Source organism: Bombina bombina, chromosome 8 (assembly GCF_027579735.1).
Source record: "Bombina bombina isolate aBomBom1 chromosome 8, aBomBom1.pri, whole genome shotgun sequence".
Classification (NCBI taxonomy): domain Eukaryota; kingdom Metazoa; phylum Chordata; class Amphibia; order Anura; family Bombinatoridae; genus Bombina; species Bombina bombina.
This window is the reverse complement of record NC_069506.1, coordinates 170,993,642-171,021,620: the sequence shown is the minus strand read 5'-3', so window position 1 is coordinate 171,021,620 and position 27,979 is coordinate 170,993,642. Positions and strand designations below refer to the sequence as shown.

At 40.8% G+C, this 27,979-nt stretch overlaps 1 protein-coding gene across 2 annotated transcripts in view; it reads right to left on the bottom strand.

Annotated features, from left to right (window-relative positions):
* The window catches only part of PPP6R1 (protein phosphatase 6 regulatory subunit 1), a 602,143-nt gene that overhangs the window by 234,978 nt on the left and 339,186 nt on the right, over positions 1–27,979 (bottom strand). For both annotated transcript variants that reach the window (XM_053690700.1, XM_053690701.1), the window contains exon 13: positions 23,267–23,352. In XM_053690700.1, coding sequence (XP_053546675.1) covers positions 23,267–23,352 — 86 coding nt within the window. The remainder of the gene's footprint in view (positions 1–23,266; positions 23,353–27,979) is intronic.

Genomic DNA, 27,979 nt, shown 5'->3' with positions numbered 1-27,979 from the left:
ACTCTGAGAAAAACTAGTTGAGACACACCCACTATTTCGGGAACCACAAACAGGATGAATAGAATCCTAGACCCTGTTCCCTTACAAGAACTGGACTATCACTCCCAGGGAAGAAAAGGTTCCAAAAACAATTAAAAATCACATCTTATCTGGTCCACAGATAAAACAGAGATGGAACCTGCTTATGGGAGGAAAGGTTTGAATTCTATTTTGTAACCCCGAGGCACTAAGTCCGCAGAATATCTGGGACATCTCGTACCCATGTTTGAAGAAAAACAAGAGAGCATCAGCCCCCCCAATAGTTCAGATCCTGGATTGGGGCCAAACCCTTCATGCTGAGTTAGACTCAGCTGCAGGTTTGTACTCTGAGGTCCTTAAAGTAAATTCTGCTTGTCTTGTGGTATAAAAAAAAAACCTTTCCACCCGTATATCAAAAATCGGGATCAAACCAGGTCTTACCCTTGTAAGGAAGCACCAGACGTTTGGACTCAGAGGAAAAATCCGATGACCAAGAATATAGCCACAACGCCCCGCAGGCTAGCACAGTGAGGCCAGATATCTTAGCACCCGGCTTAATGACTTGCATGGTAACATCAGAAATAAAAGAATTGGCTTATGAACCTTAAATCTGTTCCTCCTCCAAAGGGGACTCTACCCAAATAGAATCAGACAAGGCGTCGCACCAATAACATGCCGAACTTGACACAGTGGCAATACAAACTTCCATATAAGCCGTCAGCTTAGTCCATTGATCCTTAAAAAAGCAGCTATCCTCTATAGGGACCGAAATTCTCTAGCCAGAGTAGAAAAGGCCACTTCTACTTTAGGCACAGTGCGCCATGATATTTAATGGAGACAGTGACAATAAAAATCTTTTTTTTAACTACAGGGAAAAAGGTAACCCTGACTTCTCCCATTCCTGTGAAAAAAACTGCTAGCACAGTCTGGAACAGGAAACACTTCCACAGAGAAAGGAACATCAAGCAACTATGAAGTTGACTAAATTTTGTGGGGTTGACAACGATAGGCGTATCGGAGTCGCCCGCAGAACCCAAAACCTCCTTTAACAATACACAAAGGTGTTCAAGCTTAAATCTGAAGGATACTACTGTTACTGTTAGCGCTGCGGAATCTGTTGGCGCTCTACAAATAACCGATAATAATAATAATAATACTACTTCAGTATCAGATGAAGGAATTATACTGTCCGAATCGGAGATTTCACCCTCAGAGGCTACCGAAGTATCCTCCTCATCAGACCTTTGAGGAAAGGCAACCTGTGTAGCAGCAAGTGGAACAGAAACCTTACTATCTGAATCTCTAATTTTCCTCTTGCGATATTCCTTTAGTATAGGAAAAGCAGATAATACCACAGGCACTGCAGAAGATACCTGGGCAGTAATTTCTGCAGGCAAATAACTCCTCTAGGAGATTGAGAGGAACCACAGGGCACTGCATGTGACGCCATAGAGGCTAATGATGTTACAGGAGAAAGCTGTGGCACTGCCTAAACAGCATCATACTGGGAGACATTGGACTCAGAGGCAACGCTCTCTCTCTACCCTCAATAGATTAGCAAAAGCATATTTGAAACAATTATTGAATATTGTTTGCCCTATCAATTAAGGAAACAAACCAACAATTCACATACACTGCTTGCGCCTTCTGAAGGTAAGCCAGCGTGTAATAACCAACAGTTTTTTTTTCAAAAAGAACACAGGGCAAGGAGAGAAATATTTAAAATGTTAATAGTTAAATATTGTCACTTTAGTTAGTTAGCTGTCCCTTTAATAGATAAATACCGTTGCAAAGCAAGCTGCACAGAATTGCAGAGAGAACAATTTGTGCCTTACATAACCAAAATGATTGTCAGAAACACAGGGACTACATGTCCCAATACAAATAAAAATATTCTTTATTTAAATTATGCAATGTACTGTCATTTAAAATACTGAAGGGCTAGTGCGTATCCTCTGATAAAAAAAGGCAAGCACAACGTAGATAATCAAAAATAAAGCCATCCTACACCCCACTATTGTCTAGCTTCAACTGAGCTGGATAGGAATGGAGCCCAGCTATTAGATACATAGAACTAATTAGTAGATTTTTTTATATTTTTTTTCCCCCTTTTTTAAGAATGTTAACAACGGTACAACCTACGTACATAGCCTATGAATACCAACCAAAGCGAAACACAACCAGACATGACAACACAGACATTAATCAATCGAACAACATAAAAACAAAACAAGACAAAACTGAGCAGCACAAAGCAAAGCAGAACACAAAAAAAAAAAAAAGGGGGAAGAGAAAAAAATAAAAAATAAATAAATTTAGGATTCCTCCCTCCCACCGCTCCGATCCCCCCCCCCCCCCCGAGTCCCTCACTCCACATCACATCACGTCCCCTGCCCAGTCTCCAGGAAAGTGCCCTGCCAGGATATTTATCTGGACGAATTCAGAGTCCCTGAATGGTTTAATCATTCTTATTTGATATGCTAAGGGGAGAGCTCTTATAAATTTCTCCCATTTTCTAAAGAAAGCGGGCAGGTAAAGATCAGGAGGAAAGGGCATATTAAACTGCTCTGTTGTAAATTGGTTCATTAAGGCAGCTTTAAGTTGAACCATTGTGGGTGCAGAGCGTGCCTTCCATAGTTTAAGGATGAGATTACGCCCCGTTAATATGATTGTATTTATAAGGATATAGTTTTTGTTGATTCCTTGGAATCTCACCAGGAAAAAGATCTCAATAGAGACAAGCTGATGTTCTAATTCTAGTGCAGTGCTCATCCAATATGAGATCTTACTCCAGAATTGGTAAATTTTTGGGCACCCCCATAAACAATGAAATAGGTCTGCGTCCAATATCGAACATCTAGAGCAAAGGACCCTTGCCTTGTACCATTTAGATAATATTGCAGGGGTAAGATACCTCTGAAGCCCAATTTTTATCTGAGCTTCTCTCCATGTAGTGGGGACCCAATTCTGTTGAGAAATTTAAAGCTCCCAACAATGGTTTGCTCATTTAGTCCTGGGAATTGGATAGACCATTTAGCTACCATCTCGCTAATCTGCAAACTCGAGGATTTCTGAATTGCAAGTAAGTAAAGTGGAGAAATTTCAAAAATCCAACAGGCATAAATAGAAATCCTGGGCTGTAATTCGCCCAAGGACCAATTATTTCCATATTTTTTGAGCAGCTCCTGAAGAAAATGCCTAACTTGAAGGTAGGCATAGAATTCACGTGCCCCAAGATTGAATTTACGTGCAATTTCAGCATATATTACTGGGTGCCCGTCTGCTCCCAAGAGTTGACTCATGGTTTTCAGGCCTTTCAAATCCCAGTCTTTAAATATCTGATTTGAAAGTCCAGGGCTAAAGTTGGGATTACCGCATATGGGTAGATATTGCGAGACATACGGGCAATACTCCAACTCTGTACATAACCTCTGCCATGCAATTATAATATTCCTAAAAGTAGACATACAGAATATGTTTGAAGGAAGAGAGGTCACTGGACAATGCAATAAGGCCTTCAACTGGAAGGGAGCCACAAGCCGTGATTCCCAGACAAGAGCAGAAATTTGATCTTTACCCGTAATCCAGTCCAGCGCAAATCTCGCTATAGTCAATACATTAAAAGTTTGAATGTTAGGTAGTGCGAGTCCAGCTGCCAATTTGGAGTTCATGAGGCGATGAGAGGCGATCCGCGGTTTGTCCCCTTTCCACAGAAATCTAGAGCAAGCTCTATTGTATATACCAATGTCCTTTTTGTGCAGGAACAAATGGATATTTTGAAAAATATACATAATTTTAGGGAAAATAATTGATTTAATTAGTGTCACACGAGCAGATAAAGATATAGGGAGCAAAGTCCATTCCTCCAACTTTTTACTACAAAGCGCAACCCCGAGCCCATAGTTTAATTTATACCAGTCCTCCGGGTTTCTGGATATTCGAAGACCTAAATAGGTAATCTGGTCTACTTCCACAAAGGGATGCTTCACCTCACATAAAGGCTTTCTATATAGCCACATTAGTTCCGATTTCAGAACATTGACCTTAAATCCGGAAATCTCGCCAAACTCGTGGAGGATGACCTGGAGTGTTGGCAGAGTGACCTTGAGATTAGATAGAAATAGCAACAGGTCATCTGCATATAGTAGCAGGACCAGTCTCTCGCCTGCCAATGAGATACCTTGCAACTCTTGACGTAGTCGTATGGCCAGAGGTTCCAAACTGATGTTAAATAATAGGGGGGAGAGTGGACACCCCTGTCTGGTCCCTCTGTACAGAAGGAATCGCTGGGAGGTCACATTGTTGATAATGACCGAAGATGTAAGGCCGCTATAAATTAACCGAATATAGTTGTGGAAAAACCCGGAAAGTCCAAATTTGTCTAATGTAAGAGACAAATGGTCCCAACTGACCCGATCAAAAGCCTTTTCCGCGTCGACTGTTAAGATGGCCTTGTCTAGGATCTCATGGGCAATAAAGGATTTGTATCTATTCCACAAGGACTCAATAAGCACTAACACTTTCCTCGTGTTTCTCACAGGATTTCGACCTGGCATGAATCCAGTTTGGTTCTCATGAATTAGGTCTCCAATATAAGGTTTCAATCTAGAGGCTATAATGGCCGCTAGTAGTTTATAGTCGGTGTTGAGTACTGAGATGGGTCTGAAAGAACTTGGGAGCTCGGGGTCCTTACCCTTTTTTAAAATCAGCGTAATATTTGCTGCTGCAAACAAGTGTGAACACTTCATATTATCTGAAAAATAGAAATTAAATAGCCTGGTCAAAACAGGAGTCACCTGTGTTTGTAATATTCTGTAGAATTCAATAGGGAATGAATCTGGCCCGGCCGCTTTATTAAGTTTAGCGTTCTTAATTGCTAGTGTGATCTCCTCTTCCGAGATAGGGGCATTAATAGAGTCCCTAGCTTCCGACGACAACATAGGTGTCTTAATCTTCTCCCAGAATTCTCTTTCCTTTACTCGATTAGGGGGGTCTGGCTTATACAAGTCTTGGAAAAACTCAAAAAACACTTGTTCAATCTCAGGGTGACTCGTGTATCTTGTTGCTCCTTGTTTAATAGCTGAAATTGCCTGCCTCGGAGAAGATTTAGCTATTCTGGCAAGGAATTTAGCAGATCTGCCTACAAATCCGCTATATCGGGCTTTTATCCTGAGCTCTTCTTGGGCACTATTCTGCTTGATATGGATATCGCGAAGTGCCTTAGCTCTTATATAAGCATCCCAACATCCTTTGCTAGAATTATTTAAATATACTCTGAAGGCGTTTTTAACGTGATTGGCTAGCTGTCTAGCAACCTGACTACTTTTCTTCTTGCAGTGAATCGTGTATGATTTAATTTCCCCGCGTAGAACAGCCTTAGCGGCTTCCCAAAACACTTCCACCTTATCCAAATAATTGCCATTATTTTTAAGATAATCTGCCCACTTGAGTCGTAGCCAGTTTTGAAAACAAGCATTGTTACTTAAAAATCTGGGGAAATAAATATAATTATTAGCTGAGAACCTACTACCGGTTCTGCAGTTCAGCGAGATGGCAGCGTGGTCAGATATTACTATATCCTCGATTTTAGTCACCCAATTCCATCTCAGTAAAGAGTCTGAGACAAGAAAATAGTTGATCCTAGAAAATGCCTGCTGTGCCTGAGACAGGCATGTAAATACCCGTGCATCTGGGTTCTGCACCCGCCAAATGTCCACCAGACCCAGCTGGGAACAGAACTTTTGAAAGATACGAACTTTTCTACCTCTAGTATTTAAGGATCTTTTTTTTGGAGCAATCCAGAGTTGCGTCTGCTGTCAGATTAAAGTCTCCTGCGGTAATTAAATTCTGCCCTATGAATCTGTGTAGCCTGACCGTTAAGGATGCCCAAAAGTTAGGATCAATTTGATTAGGACCATAAATATTACATAATGTGTATTTAATCTTTTTGATCTCTATCTCTCTCCAGGATCAGAAATCTACCTTCGGGATCCACATCAGTATTACATATTTGATAGTCCAGATTCCGGTTTAATAAAATGGCAACCCCCCTCTTCATGGTTGTGGACGGAGCGGCAATAACCTCCCCAACCCACTTAGTTCTCAATTTAGGAATTTCTGGGGGTCTGAGATGTAGTTCCTGCAGAAAAACTATATCAGGGTTAAATGTCCCCAAATATTTTATTATAGATTTCCTTTTAATTGGGGAGGTTATGCCACCCACATTCAAGGATAAAAAATTACAATTAGATACCATCAAGTCCTAATAACGGTCAGCGTAAAACATAGAGAGGAGGCGGTCAACCGTAGACAAGGGACCCTGGGAGAGCAACAGCATGATGGAGGTGCGGGAAAGGGGGAAGGAGGGGGAAAGGGAAAAAAAAAATAGCCAACCTAGGAAAGGGGAGGAGGAAGAAAAAAAAAAAAAAAAAGGAAAACCATAAACATAGAACATGTAACACCAATATAACCTCTGAGCAAAAAGAAAAAAAAAACACAAAGTAGAACAGTCCCAGACTAAAATATCGCTAGAACCTACGGATTTGGACCTAGCTATTTCAAGGGACACCAGCTTCTCGACAGAAAGTCTCGGCTTCCAAGACATTGTTTAATGTATGCGAGATTCCCTCTTTCCTTACAACTAATTTTGCAGGGTATATCAGTTTAATGTTATAGTTTTCCCTCTGTAACCTGCCATAGAAAAACGACATGTCTCTTCTCTTAGATAAGGTTTCAGAGGAAAAATCTTGAAAGATTAGTAACTTATGTGAGTCAAGAACAAAGGGATTACATTTCCTATAGTGCTTAAGGTATATCAATTTGTCTTGGAAATTAACAAATTTGAAAATCACTGGCCTCAGTCTATGGCCCTCGGTGGGTTCCCTACGCGGCCCTATTCTGTGGACCCTCTCTATCTGGAAGGGAGCAGCAGGAGCTGGAATCTGCAATGCCTTAGGTAATGTATTGGTTACAAAATTCATTAAATCTTGAAATTCGGGCGATTCAGGGAGGCCGATCACCTTTAGATTATTACGTCTCGAGCGGTCCTCAAGATCTTCAATCTTAGCTTGAAGCGCTACAATTGTTTTGCTATGAGTGTCTATGATCGGGTCGTGAATATTAAGTCTGTCTTCAAGATCAGACACTCTGTTTTCGACTTCGTCTAGTCTTGCAGAAAACTGCCTGACCTCAGCCGTTAGGTTTGATATCTCATTCCTGATCTCAAGTTTAATTGAGTCAAATTGAGGGAGCAGAATTTTGGCAACTTCGGCTGCATATTCTGACATACTATTAGCTATGGGAGCCCCTTTATCCGGGGGTATGTCAATGCTAGAGTCCAGATTCCTGCTGCTCCCTTTTTTGTCTTTAGGTTTGGGGGGCATATTGGAAGGTGAACTCCGTTGGAGCATATATCTGTCCATGTAACAAGAAAGCCCCAAAGATTTTAATAAGGTATTACAATGTTCGAGTAATAAAAAAAAAAAAGAAAATGTAATAAGAGGAATGGGGCAAAGATGGCCTGTGACAGGGGCCTAACGCAAACTCAGTGTATTTTAATCTACAGAGATACTCAGCAGTATTGCATCACTCCTATCCAGTGTCTCCAAGAAAACTAAAATGCTCCCTTGGTATATGTCTTATAAGCGACCCCAAAAAATGAAACAGAAAAGCGAATTTGTGAACAACTATACTTGTGTCCCTAATATTTGAATTATCTATGTGTATTTAAGGTGGCAGGATAATGCTTCCTTTACTAGGTGTGATACAAAACTTTACAAAGTTTGAAGAAAAAAAGCAAGAATCTAGGTCCAAAAGCTTTCAAAAGTGATTATACTACTATTCTTAAAAAATTTGAGTGAAATTTTTTTTTTTTTCTTTTATGACAAGGTGCTTCCTATAGTGCTTATATTACTCCTGAATATAGTGCATATTATACCGTAATTTTTTGTGTATGTGCTTCTTGTGCTGTTTGTACTTCTGTTACATGTGCTAGCGGATCCCAACAAGCCCAAACAAGCTGATGCGAATTACTGTCTGCAGTTCGTATGTTACTGTTGTTTATGTTAATAGTATCTTAAACAGCGCTGGAGATGATTTCGTATAAAAACCAACACTTCTAGGCTTTATATTATTTTGGACCTGGCTAACACAGAAAAAAAAAAGACAAAAACTAACTCAAAGTGTTTACTATATTGTTAAAACTTCTATACTTAGTGATACTTTTACTCCAAAGAAGACAACAAGAAAAATATAACAGGATATCTCCTATAGTGCTTACTCTTCTGTGATATCTAATACCTTTATTTTAACAACAACAAAAAAAAAGTACTCAAACTTCTATTGTATATGGTAATGTTATTTCAAAGACAACGAGGAAGGGCAACACAATAGAAGGTGAAAACCAAAAGAAGGGGGACTCTTAAATGTACTTAGTCCTCTATAATTTGGGTTAACTTCCTTAATGTTTTTCTTCAATTTGACTGATGTTCTTAAACTTTATATAATCAAGCGCCTATAATAAATTATTAACAACAGTGTTCATAGCAAATAACTTAATTATCTAATAACACACCTTATATATAGAGACACAAGGTTTATCAATTTGTGCAGATTTTAAAGGGAATTCAAAAATATGTTCAGATACTTCCCATGGAGCATATGATACAATATAGCTGTACAAACTTAGTTAGAATTAGCACAAACTTTATGGACTCTTAATGAAGTATTAGTACAACTAACTTACACAGCCCTCAAATAAAATGGATATATAAACAGTAAAGCAAAGCCCCTGTAATATAGCACTCCTTCTTGTGTTCAGCAGATGGGGCAGGAACTATAATACTGAACATATCCGTGTATCCAGTATATAGACGTATTGTAACACAGTTGGAATAAGTCACAGAGGTGTTGTCGGTGCTAACTCCTATACAGGGAGTGCAGAATTATTAGGCAAGTTGTATTTTTGAGGATTAATTTTATTATTGAACAACAACCATGTTCTCAATGAACCCAAAAAACTCATTAATATCAAAGCTGAATAGTTTTGGAAGTAGTTTTTAGTTTGTTTTTAGTTATAGCTATTTTAGGGGGATATCTGTGTGTGCAGGTGACTATTACTGTGCATAATTATTAGGCAACTTAACAAAAAACAAATATATACCCATTTCAATTATTTATTTTTACCAGTGAAACCAATATCTCAACATTCACAAATATACATTTCTGACATTCAAAAACAAAACAAAAACAAATTAGTGACCAATATAGCCACCTTTCTTTGCAAGGACACTCAAAAGCCTGCCATCCATGGATTCTGTCAGTGTTTTGATCTGTTCACCATCAACATTGCGTGCAGCAGCAACCACAGCCTCCGAGACACTGTTCAGAGAGGTGTACTGTTTTCCCTCCTTGTAAATCTCACTTTTGATGATGGACCACAGGTTCTCAATGGGGTTCAGATCAGGTGAACAGGGAGGCCATGTCATTAGATTTTCTTCTTTTATACCCTTTCTTGCCAGCCACGCTGTGGAGTACTTGGACACGTGTGATGGAGCATTGTCCTGCATGAAAATCATGTTTTTCTTGAAGGATGCAGACTTCTTCCTGTACCACTGCTTGAAGAAGGTGTCTTCCAGAAACTGGCAGTAGGACTGGGAGTTGAGCTGGACTCCATCCTCAACCCGAAAAGGCCCCACAAGCTCATCTTTGATGATACCAGCCCAAACCAGTACTCCACCTCCACCTTGCTGGCGTCTGAGTCGGACTGGAGCTCTCTGCCCTTTACCAATCCAGCCATGGGCCCATCCATCTGGCCCATCAAGACTCCCTCTCATTTCATCAGTCCATAAAACCTTAGAAAAATCAGTCTTGAGATATTTCTTGGCCCAGTCTTGACGTTTCAGCTTGTGTGTCTTGTTCAGTGGTGGTCGTCTTTCAGCCTTTCTTACCTTGGCCATGTCTCTGAGTATTGCACACCTTGTGCTTTTGGGCACTCCAGTGATGTTGCAGCTCTGAAATATGGCCAAACTGGTGGCAAGTGGCATCTTGGCAGCTGCACGCTTGACTTTTCTCAGTTCATGGGCAGTTATTTTGCGCCTTGGTTTTTCCACACGCTTCTTGCGACCCTGTTGACTATTTTGAATGAAACGCTTGATTGTTCAATGATTACGCTTCAGAAGCTTTGCAATTTTGCTGCATCCCTCTGCAAGATATCTCACTATTTTTGACTTTTCTGAGCCTGTCAAGTCCTTCTTTTGACCCATTTTGCCAAAGGAAAGGAAGTTGCCTAATAATTATGCACACCTGATATAGGGTGTTGATGTCATTAGACCACACCCCTTCTCATTACAGAGATGCACATCACCTAATATGCTTAATTGGTAGTAGGCTTTCGAGCCTATACAGCTTGGAGTAAGACAACATGCATAAAGAGGATGATGTGGTCAAAATACTCATTTGCCTAATAATTCTGCACTCCCTGTATATGCATCCCAAACTGACATGCTAGAGTACTTAGGATCATCTTATGCTGGGAGTCTATATGTGGAACAGAGTGAAAATAGGCAGTCTAATGATCAGGACAGATAATGCAGTAAGTATATAACATATTTTGGGCTGCCAGCACATAGAAGAGAACCGGCACAAGAAAGGCTTATCCGCCAACTCTGCAAAACTGCTGACAACACAGCACAGTGAGCAAACCACTCAAACACAGTCACCCAGGAATGCTTATGCTCCGTGCACCGGGCCGAACAGCTGGCCGCAACCCCCCTTACTGCCGCTCTCACCTGTGGTGGCTGAGCGCTGTTACTGAAATGAAGTTCCCTTTCGGGGTATCCAGGGGTCCAAAGTGCAGAGTTATGAGGCGTCCTATTAACTTCCTTCAGCCAACTGGCTTGCTTCCCAAGCTTGCAGCACACTAGGCAGTAGATCGTGGTAACTCACCAGGATTGACCTGAGCCACAGTGGCAATCCAGCTTCGCTTGGCCGTTCGAGCTTTCCATAGAGACTGTTACAGCGGGGGCAAGCGTGCTAATTGCCCCAAAAGAAAATCAACTGCGGTATAGACAGTTCGCTAGGTGAGCCTAGCCCGTGCTCACTGTGACCATGCTGGCCAGACCACGGCTCTTCCGTACAGCCGTGTATGAAGTTGAACAGCAAGTTTTTAGAGCGCTTCGGTTATAGTCAGCGTAGCCTCCGTTGTTGTCAGAGAACAAGTTGCGGCTGCTTATATTTTAGCCCGACCAGGTGGCAATGTAGCCGCTCCTCCGAAATAGGTGAAACCAGGCACCTCCGGGGAAACGTAATCAGGCTCCAACCAGGATAGAACCGGGACTCTGATCTCCCTCGCAGCGACAGGGCTGAAGCACTCCCGCGGCAAGCCAAGAGGGAGCGTTGAACTTGGATATGTGCCCAGGGGACAGCCATGGGGGCGAAATTTGCCCCCACATATGCCAACCTATTTTTAGGTTGGTGGGAGCTGTCCCGTGTCTTTGGTGATGGTAATCCCTTCAAAGAACGGATTGCATATTACGGCCGTTATATAGACGACCTTGTGTTTATATTTGATGGTGATGATTCGATGGTGAATGACTTTTTTGATTATTTATCTGATAACCAACAGAATTTGCAGTTCACTATGAATGCAAGTAGAAAAGAAATGCCTTTCCTTGATGTACTAATTAAACCTAATATTGACACACATAGTGTAGAAGTAGAGCTGTATAGGAAGGAGAGTGCAGGCAATACCCTTTTGATGGCTAAATCTAGCCATCCAAGACATGTTATAAAGGCCATACCAAAAGGCCAGTACATGAGGACAAAAAGAAACTGTAGCACCATAGAGGCATATGAAGCACATTCAGTAAAAACTACAGAACGTTTTCTGGAAAGGGGATACAAAATACAGGATCTAAGAGAGGCTAAGAAACAAGTAGATTCTATGGCTAGACAAGACATGATCAAAGGTAAATCAAGGAAAAAGGCTGATTACCAGCAGAAACCTGTATTTACAACAATGTACAGTAAGGAATATAATGACATCTGTCAAATTATCAAAAAGTCTCTCCCTATTCTTAGAGTTGATGAAACTATGGATAAGATTATAGAAGGAGGTTGCAAATATGTGACACGTAAATCAAAAACGCTGGCTAACATTCTTTCCCCCTCTATGTTACCTACTAGTACTACAGACAATTGGCTTACACCAAAAAATGGTTTTTTTCACTGTGGAAGTAGGAAATGTACATCATGTTCATATGCCCAATTGGGTGATACTTTTAAATCCACGGGTGATGAAAAGTCCTTTAAAATTAAAGAGTACATAAATTGCAATACTTCATATGTGATATATTTACTCACGTGTAAACTTTGCAATATAAAGTATGTTGGTCAAACGACCAGACCCCTAAAAACTAGATTTTTGGAGCACTTGAGGTCTATTGGAGATGAGGATTCGGATACTCCAGTTGCCCTGCATTTTAAGAATGAACATAATGGGAATAAAAATCTACTAAGTTTTCAGGGTATACAACATGTAAAGAGACCCAAAAGGGGGGGAAATAGACTTAAACTTTTGAGTCAGAAGGAAGTATATTGGATTTTCCAATTAAATACAAGGGTCCCGAAGGGACTTAATTCTGATTGGGACATTAAACTTTATGTAGAGTAATTAGACCTAGGTCATAGTGGGTAATTTATGTTCATTTTTCATTCCATTAGAATGTATTATAAAATGTGGTATGTATCCCATTTATTGGGTGTTTCTTAAAGTACATTTTTGAGAGCATTTTCTAGTGCATTTTTTAGTGCATTTTTTAGTGCATTTTTGTTACTCATGACCAGTCATAAGAATGTTCACAAATTATATCTATATATTTTTGATTATAGCAATGATAGAGAAAGTTGGGAAGTTTCTAGGTTCACAACAATTTTATTTACTCCTTTCTACAATTAGGTGATAGTTACAAATATTTCCAAAATCAGTCAGCTTTCGTGCATAATGATCTGATATATTCACACTAGAGGAGTTTATATGAAACTATTACAAAGTACCTCTTGATATTTAAAATTGTGGATAAATCAGGTTTGGTTATTAATTAGGAACTTGTTGTGAGAAATAAAGTTAAGTCTCTTTAAAATTTAAAATGCAACATCTAAATTAAATTCTACCGAAAATAAATGTTAATATTTTAAAATGAAATTATATCTTACTTAACTCTCTGTAACTATGTAAATATGCTTATCTGTTAGAAATTACACTATACATATGTTAAATGTGATTGCCCTCCTTTTTCTGTGATACACCTGAACCAATGTTTTGCACCTGTAATGGGGGAGTGGTTAATACCTTTATTAAGGATGAGTTTCCAGGTGTTGGTATAGGTCACTGAAGAAGTTAGAACTATGAAACGCGTTTGACCTTGTAACCTTGCTGGCGTGTATGCCTTTTTAGTGTAGTTCAAAATAAAGGAGCTTTCTACTTTTAAGCCTTTGGACTGACGGTACTTTATTTATATTCACCCTAACCTACCTACCCCTTTGAGTGCGAGGATTCCAGTTGTTCAACTATTCTTACCTTTGAGGGAAAAAGGTGAAGTTCCCTGCACATATCCTATCTGCACCAGTCAGACCGGAACGTTTGTTTTGATCATAGCTCCCGTGGGGAGCGCTGAGGAGGTGAGACAGAGCGGTGCTGCAGAGGCAGTGAAGACACAGCACAGCGCGGCACAGAGAGAGGTGAATGAAACTGCCCAACACACTGAGCGCTTGCTTACGGATTCTGGCATTAGAACCGGGACTCTGATCTCCCTCGCAGCGACAGGGCTGAAGCACTCCCGCGGCAAGCCAAGAGGGAGCGTTGAACTTGGATATGTGCCCAGGGTTTAGGTGACAGTCTGCAAACACCTGGCGAAATAGAGTGCACCAGCCACCGTGCACTATTAGGCTGTGAATGCTGACTTCCAATGCCGGATCGAGATCCGAATACCCAAGCCTGGAACCGGCCAAGGGAAAACAGCATGCGGTGGTGATAGATTGGTCCTCACATAGAGGCGCGGAGCTTCCAGCGACACCTGCAGCTACCTGCAGCTACCTGTGAGCCCCGCCTCCAACCGGAAGTCTCTCCCGCAAAAACATTCTGAATAAATGGTCGTAAGGAAGACCCCGCTGCGCCTGATCAAAGTGGAAAGTGGGTCACGTGGCTCACCAACTAGAATAAGGACAGTTATGCGAGCACGCGATTCACTCAGTCTACATATTGCAGAGTCCTTCCCGCCACAGAAATGTGTAATGGTGGAGGACCGTAGCGCTCAATAGGATTCTGACTGCAATCTCAATACATTTGTGCTGTCGCCCCAGACAAATAAAAATACATTAGCCCATCAAAGCATAATGTGACAAACAGTACATATAGTGATAACCTGATCGCAAAATGTACAGCACATCCACAGTAATGGAGTCTGAGATAGACGGCTAAATATTATACCATAAACATGCCGTGAATCAGACATAAGCTTGTTTTGCTGCCCACAATAAGGGTATATACCTCTAATCTCAAGAAAGGTAATAACCCCTGTCTCCAGTCACATTAGAAGTGCCTGCTACCTGCCTTGAAATATCCTGATACAGCATATATATGTCCCTTAACACTGCAGACTTAAGTGCCCATCTCCTTACTAGAAGACAAAAAGGCGCTTACCTGCAAGAGGACAGCCTACCCGGCGTGAGAGGACGCCACTCCTCACAGAGACCTGTAGAAAAAAGAAAGAAAAGAGTAAACCTACTCTGGCTTTCTATATTAGGGCAGCAAAAATGTTAGGCAAACGCAGCAAGGCCACCTCACAAGTTCCTAACTGCTTTAAAGCCACCACTACTCTACTGAAGAGATTAACTTGGACTACGGTTAGACCCAATCTTTAAAACAAAGGAAAGAACAGAGTAAACCTACTCTGACTTTCTATAATAGTTAAATTCTTGCTTGAAGTGAAACAAAAATCAAATTTTCTTCAGACACCAAAACTTCACTACCTTCATGCATTAAGGCAAACAGAATGACTGGGGTTTGTGGGAAGGAAGTGATACTTAACAGCTGTGGTGCTCTATGCCTCCTCCTGCTGGCCAGGAGTGATATTCCCACTAGTAATTGAGGACGTTGTGGACTCACTATATCTTAGGAAAGGAATACTTTCAAGCAACACCAGCACAATTAATAAACAAAATTTTAGTTCACTGTGATACTACTGCTAAAACCAAATCAGTGATATGCAGACGTATTCGATCCTATTTAACATTACGGGAGAAAGTTCAGACCTTAAGGGGCACTCAAGTCAAAATTTAAAATTGCTGCTCTATCTGAATCATGAAAGTTAACAACTTTACAATTTCCTTCCGTTAACAAAACAAGTCTTTTTATATTTACACTTTTTGAGTCACCAGCTCCTACTGAGCACGTGCAAGAATTCACAGAATATACATATATGCATTTGTGATTTGTTGATGGATGTCACGATACCAGGGTAGTGGAAATTGACATAACTTTAAAATTTGTCAGAAACAAATCTACTACTGATTTTAAGTTCTAAGAGCTTTTGCATTGTCCTTTTATCATTCATTTATTAATTGTGCAAAACTACTGTATTTACTGGTCCTTTAAACAAAAATCATGTAGTTTCCACATACTGTTAAATAGGTCTGCTTTACTCCTTATGAGTCATATCATTTGCATACTGCTGCATAGCGTAGTAGAATTCAGGCAATGTCAGATACCAAGCTGTCCCTCAAATATGTGCTTACATACAAAAGTTGAAAATTAAAGAATCTCTCACATTAGGGAGAACACTCTTTGGTAATTTTTTTTTTTTTTTTTTTTTTTTTTAACACCCACATTTGAACCCGTGCACCATGGATAAGTTACTACAGACTAGCATCACAGACACATGCTTTGGTCAGAAAACAATGCTAGCACAAAAGATACCTAGGTAGGTAGCGTGCAGATGTCTGAAGCACTGACAGGAAATAGTGCTGTGATCTAGTGCTCTTGCTAATGTATAACAACATTATTGCAAAACTGCTACTAACATCCCTGCTTTTCAACCAAGGATAACAAAACAAAGACATTTTGATAATAGTATGCTCTATCTGAATCATGAAAGAAAATACTTTGGGTTTTACGTCCATTTAAAATGTAAGATTAAGATGCTTACAAACTTAAAATGTCTTATGCCAATAAGAGGCATTGCCAGAGAGACAGGGGTGGAAGGAGGGTAAAAAACATAATTTATGCTTACCTGATAAATTTATTTATCTTGTAGTGTGTTCAGTCCACGGGTCATCCATTACTTATGGGATATATTCTCCTTCCCAACAGGAAGTTGCAAGAGGATCACCCAAGCAGAGCTGCTATATAGCTCCTCCCCTCACATGTCATATCCAGTCATTCGACCGAAACAAGACGAGAAAGGAGAAACTATAGGGTGCAGTGGTGACTGGAGTTTTAATTAAAATTTAGAACTGCCTCAAAAAAAGACAGGGCGGGCCGTGGACTGAACACACTACAAGAGAAATAAATTTATCAGGTAAGCATAAATTATGTTTTCTCTTGTTAAGTGTGTTCAGTCCACGGGTCATCCATTACTTATGGGATACCAATACCAAAGCTAAAGTACACGGATGATGGGAGGGACAAGGCAGGAACATTAAACAGAAGGAACCACTGCCCGTAGAACCTTTCTCCCAAAAACAGCCTCCGAAGAAGCAAAAGTGTCAAATTTTGAAAATTTTGAAAAGGTATGAAGTGAAGACCAAGTTGCAGCCTTGCAAATCTGTTCAACAGAGGCCTCATTTTTAAAGGCCCAGGTGGAAGCCACAGCTCTAGTGGAATGAGCTGTAATTCTTTCAGGAGGCTGCTGTCCAGCAGTCTCATAGGCTAAACGTATTATGCTACGAAGCCAAAAAGAGAGAGAGGTGGCCGAAGCCTTTTCACCTCTCCTCTGTCCAGAATAAATGACAAACAGAGAAGAAGTTTGCCGAAAATCTTTAGTTGCCTGTAAGTAGAACTTCAGGGCACGGACTACGTCCAGATTATGCAAAAGACGTTCCTTCTTTGAAGAAGGATTAGGACACAATGATGGAACAACAATCTCTTGATTGATATTCCTGTTAGAAACAACCTTAGCTAAAAACCCAGGTTTAGTACGCAGAACTACCTTGTCTGAATGAAAAATCAGATAAGGAGAATCGCAATATAAGGCAGATAACTCAGAGACTCTTCGAGCCGAGGAAATAGCCATTAAAAACAGAACTTTCCAAGATAAAAGCTTAATATCAATGGAATGAAGGGGTTCAAACGGAACACCCTGAAGAACTTTAAGAACCAAGTTTAAGCTCCACGGAGGAGCAACAGTTTTAAACACAGGCTTAATCCTAGCCAAAGCCTGACAAAAAGCCTGGACGTCTGGATTCTCCGCCAGACGTTTGTGTAAAAGAATAGACAGAGCAGAAATCTGTCCTTTAAATGAACTAGGGGATAAACCCTTTTCTAAACCTTCTTGTAGAAAAGCCAATATCCTAGGAATCCTAACCTTACTCCATGAGTAACTCTTGGATTCACACCAATATAAATAAATATTTACGCCATATCTTATGGTAAATTTTTCTGGTAACAGGTTTCCGAGCCTGTATTAATGTATCAATAACCGACTCCGAAAAACCACGCTTTGATAGAATCAAGCGTTCAATCTCCATGCAGTCAGCCTCAGAGAAATTAGGCTTGGATGGTTGAAAGGACCCTGAATTAGAAGGTCCTGCCTCAGAGGCAGAGACCATCATGGACAGGACGACATGTCCACTAGGTCTGCATACCAGGTCCTGCGTGGCCACGCAGGCGCTATCAGAATCACCAATGCTCTCTCCTGTTTGATCCTGGCAATCAGTCGAGGTAGCAACGGAAATGGTGGAAACACATAAGCCATGTTGAAAACCCAAGGGGCTGCTAGTGCATCTACCAGCACCGTTCCCGGGTCCCTGGACATGGATCCGTAACAAGGAAGCTTGGCGTTCTGGCGAGATGCCATGAGATCCAGCTCCGGTTCGCCCCAACGAAGAATCAGTTGAGCGAATACCTCCGGGTGAAGTTCCCACTCCCCCGGATGAAAGGTCTGGCGACTTAGAAAGTCCGCCTCCCAGTTCTCTACGCCTGGGATGTAGATCGCTGACAGGTGACAAGAGTGAGACTCTGCCCAGCGAATTATCTTCGAGACTTCCAACATCGCTAGGGAACTCCTGGTTCCCCCTTGATGATTGATGTAAGCCACAGTCGTGATGTTGTCCGACTGAAATCTGATGAACCTCAGTGTTGCTAACTGAGGCCAAGCTAGAAGAGCATTGAATATTGCTCTTAATTCCAGAATGTTTATTGGGAGGAGTTTCTCCTCCTGAGTCCACGATCCCTGAGCCTTCAGGGAGTTCCAGACTGCGCCCCAGCCTAGTAGGCTGGCATCTGTTGTTACAATCGTCCAATCTGGTCTGCGAAAAGTCATTCCTTTGGACAGATGAACCCGCGACAACCACCAGAGAAGAGAATCTCTGGCCTCCTGGTCCAGATTCAGTAAAGGGGACAGATCTGAGTAATCCCCATTCCACTGACTTAGCATGCATAGTTGCAGCGGTCTGAGATGCAGGCACGCAAATGGCACTATGTCCATTGCCGCGACCATTAAGCCGATTACTTCCATGCACTGAGCTACTGATGGGCTTGGAATGGAATGAAGGACACGGCAAGCATTTAGAATTTTTGATAACCTGGACTCCGTCAGGTAAATCTTCATCTCTACAGAATCTATAAGAGTCCCTAGAAAGGGAACCCTTGTGAGTGGTAACAGAGAACTCTTTTCCATGTGCACTTTCCACCCATGCGACCTCAGAAATGCTAGAACTATCTCTGTATGAGACTTTGCATTTTGAAAACTTGACGCTTGTATCAGAATGTCGTCTAGGTACGGAGCCACCGCTATGCCTCGCGGTCTTAGTACCGCCAGAAGCGAGCCCAGAACCTTTGTAAAAATTCTCGGGGCAGTAGCTAACCCGAAGGGAAGAGCTACAAACTGGTAATGCCTGTCTAGAAAGGCAAACCTTAGGTACCGATAATGATCTTTGTGAATCGGTATGTGAAGGTAGGCATCCTTTAAGTCCACAGTGGTCATATACTGACCCTCTTGGATCATGGGTAGGATGGTTCGAATAGTTTCCATTTTGAACGATGGAACCCTTAGGAATTTGTTTAAGATCTTCAGGTCCAAGATTGGCCTGAAGGTTCCCTCTTTTTTGGGAACCACAAACAGATTTGAGTAAAAACCTAGCCCTTGTTCCGTCCGCGGGACCGGGTGGATCACTCCCATTACTAAGAGGTCTTGTACACATCGTAGAAATGCCTCTTTCTTTATTAGGTTTGTTGATAACCTTGACAGATGAAATCTCCCTTGTGGAGGAGAAGTTTTGAAGTCCAGAAGGTATCCCTGAGATATGATCTCCAACACCCAGGGATCCTGGACATCTCTTGCCCAAGCCTGGGCGAAGAGAGAAAGTCTGCCCCCCACTAGATACGTTTCCGGATAGGGGGCCCTTTCTTCATGCTGTCTTAGGGGCAGAAGTAGGTTTTCTGGCCTGCTTGCCCTTGTTCCAGGACTGGTTGCCTTTCCAACCCTGTCTGTAACGAGTAGCAGTCCCTTCCTGTTTTGGAGCGGAGGAAGTTGATGCTGCTCCTGCCTTGAAATTACAAAAGGCACGAAAATTAGACTGTTTGGCCTTTGATTTGGCCCTGTCCTGAGGAAGGGTGTGACCCTTACCTCCAGTAATGTCAGCAATAATTTCTTTCAAGCCGGGCCCGAAAAAGGTTTGCCCTTTGAAAGGAATATTAAGCAATTTAGATTTAGAAGTTACATCTGCTGACCAGGATTTAAGCCATAGCGCTCTGCGCGCCTGGATGGCGAATCCGGAGTTCTTAGCCGTTAGTTTGGTTAAATGCACAACGGCATCCGAAACAAATGCATTAGCTAGCTTAAGGGCTTTAAGCTTGTTCATAATCTCATCCAATGGTGCTGTGCGAATAGCCTCTTCCAGAGACTCAAACCAAAATGCCGCTGCAGCAGTGACGGGTGCAATGCATGCAAGGGGATGTAAAATAAAACCTTGATGAACAAACATTTTCTTAAGGTAACCTAATTTTTTATCCATTGGATCTGAGAAAGCACAACTATCCTCCACCGGGATAGAGGTACGCTTGGCAAAAGTAGAAACTGCTCCCTCCACCTTAGGGACCGTCTGCCATAAGTCTCGTGTGGTGGCGTCTATTGGGAACATTTTTATAAATATCGGAGGAGGGGAAAAGGGCACACCGGGTCTATCCCACTCCTTGCTAATAATTTCTGTAAGCCTTTTAGGTATAGGAAAAACGTCAGTACACACCGGTACCGCATAGTATTTATCCAGCCTACATAATTTCTCTGGGATTGCAACCGTGTCGCAATCATTCAGAGCCGCTAACACCTCCCCTAGCAATACACGGAGGTTCGCAAGCTTAAATTTAAAATTTGAAATTTCTGAATCCGGTCTCCCCGGATCAGATCTGTCACCCACAGAATGAAGCTCTCCGTCCTCATGTTCTGCAAATTGTGACGCAGTATCGGACATGGCTCTCGTGTCATCGGCGCACTCTGTCCTTAACCCAGAGCTATCGCGCTTGCCTCTTAACTCCGGCAAATTAGATAATACTTCTTTCATAACATTAGCCATATCATGCAAAGTGATTTGTAAGGGCCTTGATGTACTTGGCGCCACAATCTCACGCACCTCCTGAGCGGGAGGCGAAGGTACTGACACGTGAGGAGAGTTAGACGGCATAACTTCCCCCTCGTTGTCTGGTGATAATTTCTTTACCAGTAAAGACTGACTTATTTAAAGTAACATCAATACAATTGGTACACATATTTCTATTGGGCTCCACATTGGCTTTTAAACATAAGGAACAAGTAGATTCATCCGTATCAGACATGTTTAAACAGACTAGCAATGACGGCTAGCAAGCTTGGAAAAAATCTTTCAATAAATTTACAAGCAATAGAAAAAACGCTGCAGCGCTTTTAAAAAAACACACAAAAAAAAAAAACTGTCACAGTTGAAATAACAATGAACTAATCAGTTATAGCCAACAAGTTTAACAGCAAATGTATGAATTTAGCAGAGGATTGCACCCACTAGCAAACGGATGATTAACCCCTCAATACCCAAAAACGGATAATCAATTTAAGATTTAACGCTTTTATCACAGTCAAACACACTGTCACAGGTCTGCTGTGACCGATTACCTCCCTCAAAAAATGAATTTTGAAGACCCCTGAGCTCTCTGGAGACGTCCTGGATCAAGGAAGAAGAAGCAGGAAGACTGTGCTAGAATTTTCACTGCGCAACAAGGCGCTAAAAAAGGCCCCTCCCACTCATATTACAACAGTGGGAGACCTGTTTCTAATACGTTAGCCATATGGAAAAAAAATCATGCCCAAAAAGATTTATCACCAAAGTACCTCACAAAACGAATAACATGCCAGAAAACGTTTTAAAAACAACTTTCCAGTGTTATGCAAAGTTATCACTAAGCCTGCTACCAGTCGCTTCTACTGCAGTTAAGGCTCATACATTTATTTCAGTATTAACAGTATTTGCTCAGTCAAATTCTAGTCCCTAGAAAATAACTCAACTGCGCATACATTTATCAGCCTGATACCAGTCGCCACTACTGCATTAAAGGCTGTACTTACATCATATGGGTAACAGCAGTGTTTTCTTAGTCAATTCCATTCCTAGAAAATATTTTACTGCACATACCTCATTTGCGGGGGACCCCGCATGCTATTCCCTTTTCTGAAGTTACCCCACTCCTCAGAATGTGCGAGAACAGCCAGTGGATCTTAGTTACGTCTGATAAGATCATAGAAAACGCAGGCAGATTCTTCTTCTAAATACTGCCTGAGAGAAAAAAACAGCACACTTCGGTGCCATCTTAAAATAATAAACTTTTGATTGAAGAATAATTAGGTAAAAAACTCCTATCTCCTCTCGCGACCTCCTTCTTTGTTGAGACTTGCAAGAGAATGACTGGGTATGACATGTGAGGGGAGGAGCTATATAGCAGCTCTGCTTGGGTGATCCTCTTGCAACTTCCTGTTGGGAAGGAGAATATATCCCATAAGTAATGGATGACCCGTGGACTGAACACACTTAACAAGAGAAATCACCATGGTGTTCAGAAGGACTGAGAAAATTATGGACTATTGAATTATGTGAAGGAGGCAATACAGGTGGCTGATTTCCTCCAGAGATGGAACATTTAAGTTCTGTCCGGTGAACTGAAGACGCTAGAGATCCATAACTGTGCAGCTGGGTAGGTAGATTCATAGCCAATGCCAAATGATGCACTCATAGGGAGCAACATTTTACATGGATAAGATTATTTGCATAAAATCTTTTCCAGGTTTATCTTGGCCCTTTGAGCAGAACTAGGTTTCAGATAAGGGGCATCCTGTTACATAGTTTTATGCTAGTGGAGTTGGCCAAACAAAGACAGGAAAGCACAAAAAGTATCTAACGTAGAAAGAGGATTTCTTAATATCAAATAAGAGTAGCAATTAAAAGTATACTGTGTAATTATTTTTTTTGTTACCGTTAGAAAGTTAACTTTACCTGAGTACGTGAAAAAGGAAAATGAGTCTGGAGCTCAGATGAAGTGGAAGGATACCAAAGTCATGTGAATTTAGGGACAGAAGCTTTGAACTGGACACAAGACAAGATTGTACTGCTGGAAAAAACTCCTGAACCTAAATGAGATGCATTTATGTGGAGCCTGGTTCTGTGTGAAACCTGAGCAGTAAACTATCCGTGAGCTTTACAAAAAGCCTGGATCTGTGCAGTAGGAGAGACAGAATTGTGTCCTAGATAAGTTTAGCAGTCCTAAGAACATGGAATATTCAAGTCTCAATCTTAGTTCCTCAGGTCCCAAAGGTACTTGGAAGGTATAAGGAATATCATACACGTACTCAATGAGCAAAAAGGTTTATTATTTTTGGAAACTCTGTGTTGAAAATCTCAGTGTCTATATAAGCCCACCCAAATAGTAAATTTGCCTTACTCTCACACATTAAAATTAAATTAATAAAAGAACACAATGTAATATATGGAGATAAGAAAACTGTATGCTTACAAGATCTACTGTGTTCTTCTTATTTGTATCAGAAAGGGATCCAGAAGTGAAGTTTTCCCAATGCTCTTGCTCTTCTCCTGAAAAATCTATAAACGGATACAATTTTACATATTAGACGTAAAAAAGAAACACACACACACTTTGTAAAGAAAAACAAAAGCACGAAAATATCTAAGAACACAACATATTATATTCAAGTGTTTAACCCCTTAATGACCGGACCATTTGTCAATTTTCTTACCCTTAATGACAATGGCTATTTTTACATTTCTGCAGTGTTTGTGTTTAGCTGTAATTTTCCTCTTACTCATTTACTGTACCCACACATATTATAAACCGTTTTTCTCGCCATTAAATGGACTTTCTAAAAATACCATTATTTTCATCATGTCTTATAATTTACTAAAAAAAAAAAAAAAAATATGAGGAAAAAATGGAAAAAAAAACACACTTTTTCTAACTTTGACCCCCAAAATATGTTACACATCTACAACCACCAAAAAAACATAATTTATGTAAGAACTTACCTGATAAATTCATTTCTTTCATATTAACAAGAGTCCATGAGCTAGTGACGTATGGGATATACATTCCTACCAGGAGGGGCAAAGTTTCCCAAACCTTAAAATGCCTATAAATACACCCCTCACCACACCCACAAATCAGTTTAACGAATAGCCAAGAAGTGGGGTGATAAGAAAAAGTGCGAAGCATATAAAATAAGGAATTGGAATAATTGTGCTTTATACAAAAAAATCATAACCACCACAAAAAAGGGTGGGCCTCATGGACTCTTGTTAATATGAAAGAAATGAATTTATCAGGTAAGTTCTTACATAAATTATGTTTTCTTTCATGTAATTAACAAGAGTCCATGAGCTAGTGACGTATGGGATAATGACTACCCAAGATGTGGATCTTTCCACACAAGAGTCACTAGAGAGGGAGGGATAAAATAAAGACAGCCAATTCCTGCTGAAAATAATCCACACCCAAAATAAAGTTTAACAAAAAACATAAGCAGAAGATTCAAACTGAAACCGCTGCCTGAAGAACTTTTCTACCAAAAACTGCTTCAGAAGAAGAAAATACATCAAAATGGTAGAATTTAGTAAAAGTATGCAAAGAAGACCAAGTTGCTGCTTTGCAGATCTGGTCAACCGAAGCTTCATTCCTAAACGCCCAGGAAGTAGATACTGACCTAGTAGAATGAGCTGTAATTCTTTGAGGCGGAGTCTTACCCGACTCAACATAGGCAAGATGAATTAAAGATTTCAACCAAGATGCCAAAGAAATGGCAGAAGCTTTCTGGCCTTTCCTAGAACCGGAAAAGATAACAAATAGACTAGAAGTCTTACGGAAAGATTTCGTAGCTTCAACATAATATTTCAAAGCTCTAACAACATCCAAAGAATGCAATGATTTCTCCTTAGAATTCTTAGGATTAGGACATAAAGAAGGAACCACAATTTCTCTACTAATGTTGTTGGAATTCACAACTTTAGGTAAAAATTCAAAAGAAGTTCGCAACACCGCCTTATCCTGATGAAAAATCAGAAAAGGAGACTCACACGAAAGAGCAGATAATTCAGAAACTCTTCTAGCAGAAGAGATGGCCAAAAGGAACAAAACTTTCCAAGAAAGTAATTTAATGTCCAATGAATGCATAGGTTCAAACGGAGGAGCTTGAAGAGCTCCCAGAACCAAATTCAAACTCCAAGGAGGAGAAATTGACTTAATGACAGGTTTTATACGAACCAAAGCTTGTACAAAACAATGAATATCAGGAAGAATAGCAATCTTTCTGTGAAAAAGAACAGAAAGAGCAGAGATTTGTCCTTTCAAAGAACTTGCGGACAAACCCTTATCCAAACCATCCTGAAGAAATTGTAAAATTCTCGGTATTCTAAACGAATGCCAAGAAAAATGATGAGAAAGACACCAAGAAATATAAGTCTTCCAGACTCTATAATATATCTCTCGAGATACAGATTTACGAGCCTGTAACATAGTATTAATCACGGAGTCAGAGAAACCTCTATGACCAAGAATCAAGCGTTCAATCTCCATACCTTTAAATTTAAGGATTTCAGATCCGGATGGAAAAAAGGACCTTGTGACAGAAGGTCTGGTCTTAACGGAAGAGTCCATGGCTGGCAAGATGCCATCCGGACAAGATCCGCATACCAAAACCTGTGAGGCCATGCCGGAGCTATTAGCAGAACAAACGAGCATTCCCTCAGAATCTTGGAGATTACTCTTGGAAGAAGAACTAGAGGCGGAAAGATATAGGCAGGATGATACTTCCAAGGAAGTGATAATGCATCCACTGCCTCCGCCTGAGGATCCCGGGATCTGGACAGATACCTGGGAAGTTTCTTGTTTAGATGAGAGGCCATCAGATCTATCTCTGGGAGCCCCCACAATTGAACAATCTGAAGAAATACCTCTGGGTGAAGAGACCATTCGCCCGGATGCAACGTTTGGCGACTGAGATAATCCGCTTCCCAATTGTCTACACCTGGGATATGAACCGCAGAGATTAGACAGGAGCTGGATTCCGCCCAAACCAAAATTCGAGATACTTCTTTCATAGCCAGAGGACTGTGAGTCCCTCCTTGATGATTGATATATGCCACAGTTGTGACATTGTCTGTCTGAAAACAAATGAACGATTCTCTCTTCAGAAGAGGCCAAAACTGAAGAGCTCTGAAAATTGCACGGAGTTCCAAAATATTGATCGGTAATCTCACCTCCTGAGATTCCCAAACTCCTTGTGCCGTCAGAGATCCCCACACAGCTCCCCAACCTGTGAGACTTGCATCTGTTGAAATTACAGTCCAGGTCGGAAGAACAAAAGAAGCCCCCTGAATTAAACGATGGTGATCTGTCCACCACGTTAGAGAGTGTCGAACAATCGGTTTTAAAGATATTAATTGAGATATCTTCGTGTAATCCCTGCACCATTGGTTCAGCATACAGAGCTGAAGAGGTCGCATGTGAAAACGAGCAAAGGGGATCGCGTCCGATGCAGCAGTCATAAGACCTAGAATTTCCATGCATAAGGCTACCGAAGGGAATGATTGTGACTGAAGGTTTCGACAAGCTGTAATCAATTTTAGACGTCTCTTGTCTGTTAAAGACAGAGTCATGGACACTGAATCTATCTGGAAACCCAGAAAGGTTACCCTTGTTTGAGGAATCAAAGAACTTTTTGGTAAATTGATCCTCCAACCATGATCTTGAAGAAACAACACAAGTCGATTCGTATGAGACTCTGCTAAATGTAAAGACGGAGCAAGTACCAAGATATCGTCCAAATAAGGAAATACCACAATACCCTGTTCTCTGATTACAGACAGAAGGGCACCGAGAATCTTTGTGAAAATTCTTGGAGCTGTAGCAAGGCCAAACGGTAGAGCCACAAATTGGTAATGCTTGTCTAGAAAAGAGAATCTCAGGAACTGATAATGATCTGGATGAATCGGAATATGCAGATATGCATCCTGTAAATCTATTGTGGACATATAATTCCCTTGCTGAACAAAAGGCAATATAGTCCTTACAGTTACCATCTTGAACGTTGGTATCCTTACATAACGATTCAATAATTTTAGATCCAGAACTGGTCTGAAGGAATTCTCCTTCTTTGGTACAATGAAGAGATTTGAATAAAACCCCATCCCCTGTTCCGGAACTGGAACTGACATAATTACTCCAGCCAACTCTAGATCTGAAACACAATTCAGAAATGCTTGAGCTTTCACTGGATTTACTGGGACATGGGAAAGAAAAAATCTCTTTGCAGGAGGTCTCATCTTGAAACCAATTCTGTACCCTTCTGAAACAATGTTCTGAATCCAAAGATTGTGAACAGATTTGATCCAAATTTCTTTGAAAAAACGTAACCTGCCCCCTACCAGCTGAACTGGAATGAGGGCCGTACCTTCATGTGAACTTAGAAGCAGGCTTTGCCTTTCTAGCAGGCTTGGATTTATTCCAGACTGGAGATGGTTTCCAAACTGAAACTGCTCCTGAGGACGAAGGATCAGGCTTTTGTTCTTTGTTGAAACGAAAGGAACGAAAACGATTGTTAGCCCTGTTTTTACCTTTAGACTTTTTATCCTGTGGTAAAAAAGTTCCTTTCCCACCAGTAACAGTTGAAATAATAGAATCCAACTGAGAACCAAATAATTTGTTTCCCTGGAAAGAAATGGAAAGTAGAGTTGATTTAGAAGCCATATCAGCATTCCAGGTCTTAAGCCATAAAGCTCTTCTGGCTAAGATAGCCAGAGACATAAATCTAACATCAACTCTAATAATATCAAAAATGGCATCACAGATGAAATTATTAGCATGCTGGAGAAGAATAATAATATCATGAGAATCACGATTTGTTACTTGTTGCGCTAGAGTTTCCAACCAAAAAGTTGAAGCTGCAGCAACATCAGCCAATGATATAGCAGGTCTAAGAAGATTACCTGAACATAGATAAGCTTTTCTTAGAAAAGATTCAATTTTTCTATCTAAAGGATCCTTAAACGAGGTACCATCTGACGTAGGAATGGTAGTACGTTTAGCAAGGGTAGAAATAGCCCCATCAACTTTAGGGATTTTGTCCCAAAATTCTAACCTGTCAGGCGGAACAGGATATAATTGCTTAAAACGTTTAGAAGGAGTAAATGAATTACCCAATTTATCCCATTCCTTAGC